The 7,321-nt window shown below is 48.7% G+C and overlaps 1 protein-coding gene across 1 annotated transcript in view; it reads right to left on the bottom strand.

Moving 5' to 3' along the window:
- Positions 1–7,321, bottom strand: part of stx8 (syntaxin 8) — a 40,722-nt gene that overhangs the window by 4,865 nt on the left and 28,536 nt on the right. The window contains exon 7 of the mRNA XM_079730097.1: positions 4,671–4,772. Within this exon, the coding sequence (XP_079586223.1) occupies positions 4,671–4,772 (102 nt within the window). The remainder of the gene's footprint in view (positions 1–4,670; positions 4,773–7,321) is intronic.

The following is a 7,321-nucleotide window of genomic DNA, read 5'->3' on the forward strand; positions in this document are numbered from 1 at the left end:
AATGCAACGCAGATATACAATTGTGGTGCGGCAAAACAACGATGAAAAACTTCAAACAGATAATTTTATGAGAAGATTCAAACAGGAATTCTCCGGATACAACCTCTTCTCGTAATCTCTTGCAGATGTGACTCTGATGTAAAGGTCCGAACTGGAAAGATATGCTCAAATAGAGGATGACCCTTTACACACTCCAAAGCCAATCCACATTCGCAAAAGAAAACAAAATCTAAAATAGGATTCGGCGTGAACATGGGAACGGACGGTCGACTGAAGATTAAGATATCAAACTTCAAGCTTCGCCAAACACTTGTCAACAACTCAATCTGAAGAGCTGTCTAACTTAGAGAGGAAAGACACACACACACACACATACACACCCACGCAGACACACATGTGATGCGGCGGCGGGCCTTTCACGCCCTCTCATGTCACATAACAACGCCTAATGGAACAACATCAGTGGAATCCCGGTGACCCTCGCCCTTCCCTCTCTCTTTTGACTGTCACCGTCTGACCAAGTAACCAAATAAGCCCCCCCTGACCCTCCAAAGGCCCCTGAGGAGACTAATGACAACGATGGCGTTTGCTTGCCAAACAGATTAGTGCCTGGTGGTGTCACTGATGCCGCGGGGGGGGGGGGGGGGGGGGGGGGGGGGAATGGGGCTGGAGGGCATCAGCCCTCTCAGACTGACCACCCAGGATCCCCCGCAGACCAGGGGCCGGCTCCGTCGCATCCCAGCTCGTCTCCGACACATCGCTCAGGACACATCGTAGCCAGATGGAATAATTGGCCAGAGTAGGGCAGGGGGGCCGAGGTGAGACTTTGGGCCAAGCCACCCAGACCGTCCCATTACCGCTGGCTGGGGCTTTGTGCTTATGGTTCACAGACCGCGTTCGGTCCACAAAAGACGTACACGATATCCGACATGGATGAAGGGGTGATCAGCGGGGGCGGGGAGCACCAACGTTTTACGCTAATAAGGTTACACTGGCGCCCCCCCCGTGTGGCTCCAGCTAATTGATTAGAATTCTGGAGAAAGTGATTCAAGACTGTGAGCCATGATGATTGTCCTAATTTCCCGCCAAACTGTGTATAAAGTTTGGTATGAGAAGTGGGTCGCCGTGCAGAGTTACAACACTGAACCTGCATATATTAACGCTATTCTTCATTGAAGGTCGTGACTTTCTGAATAGATCCCAGACACAGACATGACATGCAATGAATTAATCTTCCAAAATTAAGTTAAGCCCTGAAAACTGTCAAATACTAACCCTCAGCCACCGTCGCATGAGACATGGCCTCTTGTCCAAACAGTTCAAGCCTACTTGAGATGTGTGCCACCTGCGAGATTCAGTGTGTTAGAGATGTGGAACCCACAGGATTGAGGATTAGCTCAGAACAACAAGGAGGGATTCCTGAGGCCCTGATCTTTCCTCCTGAAAGGCCTAAGCTCTGGGAAACTCACACCGATCGGACCAATCACACCGCAGAGCGCCCAGCGTTTGGTGCTGTGAACTAAGCCGATGCTTGAATCCAACCAAAACCAATGACTTTGCTCCTCAGTTTCAACTTACATGAGCTAATGGAGTTGGAAGGAACTCGGAGAGAGGCTTAGCTCTCTTAAGTGACAGATTGGAGTGTCTAGCTTTGGGATCAAGGGTTAACAAAAAAACGTTGGGATGAATCCCTTGGGGTTAATCTAGAATGGACACAAACAGTGCTAAATATCTGCACAAATGATCAAACCAACTCCAAACTCTAAGCAATTTTTCTAATCGTAAAGCTGAATTAACGTGTGTATGGACAGCGAATGGGTAGTTTACTCAGACTTTTTCCAAGAAGGTCTCAGGGCATGCAAAGCAATGTTATATTTTCATTCCAATACCCTGAGTGTGGAACAGCCTCATTAGAGTTTAATCTGATCCAAGAGCAGCGTGCATACCATCGACAGATGGCTTTACTTATGCTTTTTGGGTTCCACGTGACAATATGTGTTCTCTCCTGACATTGGTCAAGATCAGAATGTCACAGGGAGGGACTATGTTGATGGGTTTTACGAGGAGAGGAGTAGGAGTCCACAATCCATCTTTTGGCCTCTTTGCCCATGCAAATACCTTGTGCAAGTTTTTTTCTTTCTTTTTTCTTGCATTATTTGGTTTCATATCAGGGTTGCTGCAACTATTGTTGTTTGTTGCCTAATATGATTAATCAATATTTCATTGATTAGCAGTTACATTTCCAAACCTCACTCTTTGCACCAAAAACGTTCCATCTATCGAAACATATCAGATTTTCCTATGCCCGTACCCGACGGCCTGATGTGAATCTTCTCCCTACGCTCCACATGTAGGCACTTGACAACCGGGATGCACGTCCACTAAAGAGAATGCTACCCAGAAGCTATTCAAAGTATGTCCAGTCCTGTCAGAGACGGCCGCACCCATCTGCACCGCCTATCCCCAGGAGACAAAACACCAAACGGCGGTGTTGCATGAACAGAGGTCTGGAAAATAAATAAAGAGCCTTAAAGCTCAGGCCTTGTAATCACTCTGCCATGAAGAAAGAGAGGAAGCCCTCCAAGAGATTTGTGGCATGTTGTATTTTCAATTCCTCCACACAAAGACAAGTGTCAAACACACACACAGCAGAGAGCAGGGGGATGACAGCGAGGAATGAAAAAAAAAAGGGGGGGAAATGAAAGAAAAGAGCAGAGGTCACACTGGGAAAGATCTTAGGGAGCAGAGAAATTCCCTTGAACACAAAAAACCCAGAGACAGAAATGCACACATCCTACACATACAAACATACATTCATGCACAAATGCACAGAAATACATGAACCATGCACCCATATACACACAGGCAGATACAAACACAAGCATACTAACACACAACACCAGTCCCCCACAGACACCTATACACTAATTCATTGACTCCTGCCTGCACACACACCGAATGTATACCACCAACTCTACTGCATACCATGAACAGAGAATGTGGGTGAAAAGTGGGAGATGGGGTGGGAGGGGGGGAGAAGAAAGAAAGACAAACAACAAGCCAAACAAAACAAAAGGAGAGAATCCTGATGGAACCACAATGTGTGCTTAAACACCGAGCTCTGGGATCCTCAAACAAACCCACGCTCGGCACCATGGAGATAAGGCCAACAGAGTGAAGCATTCTGGGGCCTGACCCTCACTCTGTCCCCAGCGCCCCGGTCCCCGGCTGCCTGTTAGCCAGCCGTCGCCAGGCGCAACAATGCAGACCTGTTTCCAGAGCCCTGTGACTGGGCGTTCAAACAGGCAGGAGGAGCCTTGGCTTTGGCCAAAGAACCAGACCCCTACAGCATTCCATGATCGGCTCGAGTCAATCAAGCGGCCACTCACGGCAGATCCCCCTTTTCTTTACCCTAGAGTCATGCCTGTTGACATGAGAGAGAGGAGACGACCAAACAGCAATTAAACAATCAAGGGGCACCGCCCGGGCACTGGCGAGGGAGGGCCGCTCCTTTACCAAGTCTTTTTATAGTGGACTCAAAGCAACTCCATCAAAGTCTGGATCTGAGCGGGGAGCTGCGAGGCCATCGACTTAAGACCCGACTTACAGCTTTCATAGGGTCTTTAAAATGGATATCTGGTTGGCGGGGGGGTCTGTGTGTGGGTTTCTTAAAGAAACCCTGAGAAGTCCCGATGGGGGGGGGGGGGGGGGATGATTGGCGTATCTAGCACGAGAGCCCGTCTGGAAGCCAAAAGAGCCATGTTAGCGGGCGTGAGGGAAAGGGGCCGTGCCATTATTCAGCCCAGCCCTCCGTGCCAGCAGTGCCTGCCACCATCGCCGCTGCCCTGCTGCAGCCCCGTGGAGCAGAGTCGCTCTCAACGTGCCACCGGGCAGATGGTCCTGCTCACGAGCATAAATTTGGGATGAGAGAGGTTTCTCGATAACGTTAGATGCAGCTGTTTTATTTATTTACTTTATTTTAAAAAAGTCATCTTTCATGGTTAATTATCGAAAATATTTCTCAAGGAACCTCCGTGATCATCTGTGCACAATTTTAACCCTGTAGAATGAACGATCTCAACATTTTCTCTCATTCGGAAATGTTAGGGAGGCGAGGTGAAATGCTGGAAGGGTGTCTTCGTTTGGCTAAACCTAGCTCAAGGTTGCGGCAAACATTGGCAGTCACGGCTGGTTTGTAACATATCATGAAAAGGCACATAACATGTTCTTCACCATGTATGCTTAATGTCATTAATTAATGCAGCATCAATTTGATCGCTAGTCGCAATGCTAGCCACGATGGCAACGCTAAATACAGTAAAACCACAACAAGCTTTTAACAATCTGGACTTATAACTGCCTAAAATCTTGTGTTCAGGGGAGCATCTTGGAAGGCATTTTGTATTGGGGTTATCCTCAAAAATACCAATCTATTATAAAACCTGTGTTCCTGTGGATTTTGATGCCAGGGACCTTGAATGCGTAAGAGTATTCAAATATTTGTATCTAATTGTTCAAATTGTATACATTCAAATGTGTGTGTCTCACACTTAAGTCATATTTACAACCTTGTTGTCCGACGTTGCCAATCGGTCTCTTTAGTAGTCTCTTTAGAAATGATGCTCAGTTAAGAACTGCAGGTAGCACCAGGTCTGCTGAGGATAGCTCACCACAGGACGCAGACTTGGTCTCCACCAGCTTCACCCTCCGCGTCTCATTGCGAATCCGGTCGTCAGTCTTATCGACCAAATGGGAGAGGTCATCAATGATTTCTGAGAGAGAGACAGAGAGAAAGAGAGAGAGACAGAGAGACAGAGAGACAGAGAGAGAGCGCAAAAGATCAGTTTCAATATATCAATATCATTTAGTTGGCACACATCAAGGTTATGTTCAATTACACAATGCCATTTTTGCGATTATCAGCCGTTTCCTAAACTCGCAGGTTGTATAAATAAACACCCCTTGTCTTTTCATTGCATTAAAGACCTCCCAATATGCGAGGGCATGTAAAACCGGAGAAGAGGCTTCCTCTGAAAGGAAATTACATCAGGGAACAACAGATTCAAAAAAGCGCCGGCCGGCCACACAAGCGATAGGGCCTGGCCCTCTGGAAACACTCATCTCCTGTTCCCATGGTTTCACCGCTTCCTCATTGATTCTGGATCTAATCAGGTCCCCATACGCTCCTTCATGTATACTGTGTGTGTGTGTGTTTGTGTGAGATGCAGGGAACTTCAGTTTGGGTGGTTGTTGAACTTCCATAAGGCCTCCCAGCCCTATGGAATGTCATATGCAGCCGATGTGTCGACAGGACAACTCCAAAACAGATAACTACTGAGCTCTTTCCAGATTGTGGAGGTCTTGAGCCTTGGCATCCAAACCGCAGGACTTATTTCAACTCTCATTAGTCATCCCGTGTTGGACGTTGGTAGATGTAACGTCATGGTGAATCACAGTGGAACCCGAGGTAGATTAAAGCATTGATGGGCTTAAATGGGTGATCATCTTTCAAATGTAATATGTGACCGAGAGCCGGCCCATTTCAGAACAGCACACTCACAAAGCAAAGAGAGAGAGAGTGTGTGTGTGTGTGTGTGTGTGTGTGTGTGTGTGTGTGTGTGTGTGTGTGTGTGTGTGTGTGTGTGTGATAGTTAAGAAAGCATGTGGAGAAAGGAACAGACTTACACAACACCCACCCAATATGACACACACTGCAAGAAATATACACAAGAGTAAAAAACTGTCAAAACAGCACGGCTCATTACTTCTGTTATGTATTAGGGTTGTTGTTCTACATTACGAAACCCAACTTAATTGAGCGTTTAGTCTTTGTTATTTGTGTCTGTCGATCTGCAAGCCTGGTGGCGCAGTTGTTGACTGGTCCTGTCCAGCAACCTTCCAGAATAATAAAAAGAGGCACGGCAGCCACTCCAAAAGGAAAAAGGAGACGTGGTTGGAGGGTGAGTGAGGGGGTGAGTCAGGCACCACATAAAACCACTAGAAGAGACAAAAAACGGGGGGGGTTTTGGTATAAAAAGTGTGTGAATGACTGTTTAACAGGTACAGGAAGCCACAGTCATCACGGACCTCAGTACGCCAACCCAAACAAGCCCTTCTGTTCAGCGAGGGAGAGGCCTCTCACTGGCCACACCGTGACCAGAGGAATCTTCAGGGATGTTTTCATCACGCTTTGAGAGCCTTCTTTCCTCTCCTGTTGGAACAAGCCGGCATCAGACCGGCCTATTCCCAGGGCTCGTCGTCCCGAGGTCATCCCTGGCATTTGTCTTGTTCCGCTCCCCTCCCCAGAACAGGTCGCTGCCTGGGGAGGCTGGGGAGAGAACACGTCTCTGAACGCCAGCCCATCAGCGTGCTGACAGCGGGGCCGGCTCTACGCTGACGGGCGGCTGATTAAGCGCTGTGGATAATTGGAGGCAGGGAGAGGAAGTGGTGTCAGGGGGAGAGAGGTGCGGGGGGGGGGGGGGGGAGACGGAGTCTTCCGAGACATCCACAACATCATCAGCATCGCAGACTTCATCAGGCAGCGATTCTACGGAGGAAGCGACTCTTCCGTTTGCCGGCAGGGCAAAGGGGGGGCCGAGACGGTCGTCCTGGTCACGGCAGGAAGTCTGGGATCTGCCGGAGAGCCGACTCCTTCCTGCTACTGAGATAAGGGCGTGTCATCGCTTAAACCTTCAGCGGCGTGTTGCTAGGAACAGTCGGTGACCGCTGCCCCTCCACCGCGGTACGCCTACGTGCTAACTGCTTTCACACGCAGAGCGAGGGGACTAGCTTCCCCCCGGCACTCGCCGCCGCTCGCTAACGAGACATGGCGCTAACGTCATAATTCCCAATTTCCTATTGTTACCCTCTGCTGCCATGGGAGACAGCTGCTGGCCTCGGCCTGAGATCAGTCTGTCATCCACATCACAATGCCGACCCTGTTTTGGGCTAGCACTGTTTATTTAAAATGCTATTACACTGAGTACTTCGCCGAAGCAGCAACGTGGGAGAAGGAAGTGGCGTAAACGCAGGCACGCACACACACACACACACAAACACAAGCAAACACACACACACACACACATACCAACTCAGAGTCACACACCGATCATTTGTTCTGCTTTCGATTGGCGTCGCGCTGCCCTGCAACTGACAAGCAGGACACTGGTGGAAAGATTAATCCATCACAAACTCAAAACAATGGACGGTTTCAAATTCTTGAGCAGGTGTCTTGATTAAACACAAAATGGGGTTATCTATGTGTGCGTGTGCGTGTTGGTGTGTGTGAGCACCGCCGGGCCAACCACAGACACACAGTGGG

Source organism: Pollachius pollachius, assembly GCF_949987615.1.
Source record: "Pollachius pollachius genome assembly, chromosome: 2".
In the NCBI taxonomy this organism is placed as follows: domain Eukaryota; kingdom Metazoa; phylum Chordata; class Actinopteri; order Gadiformes; family Gadidae; genus Pollachius; species Pollachius pollachius.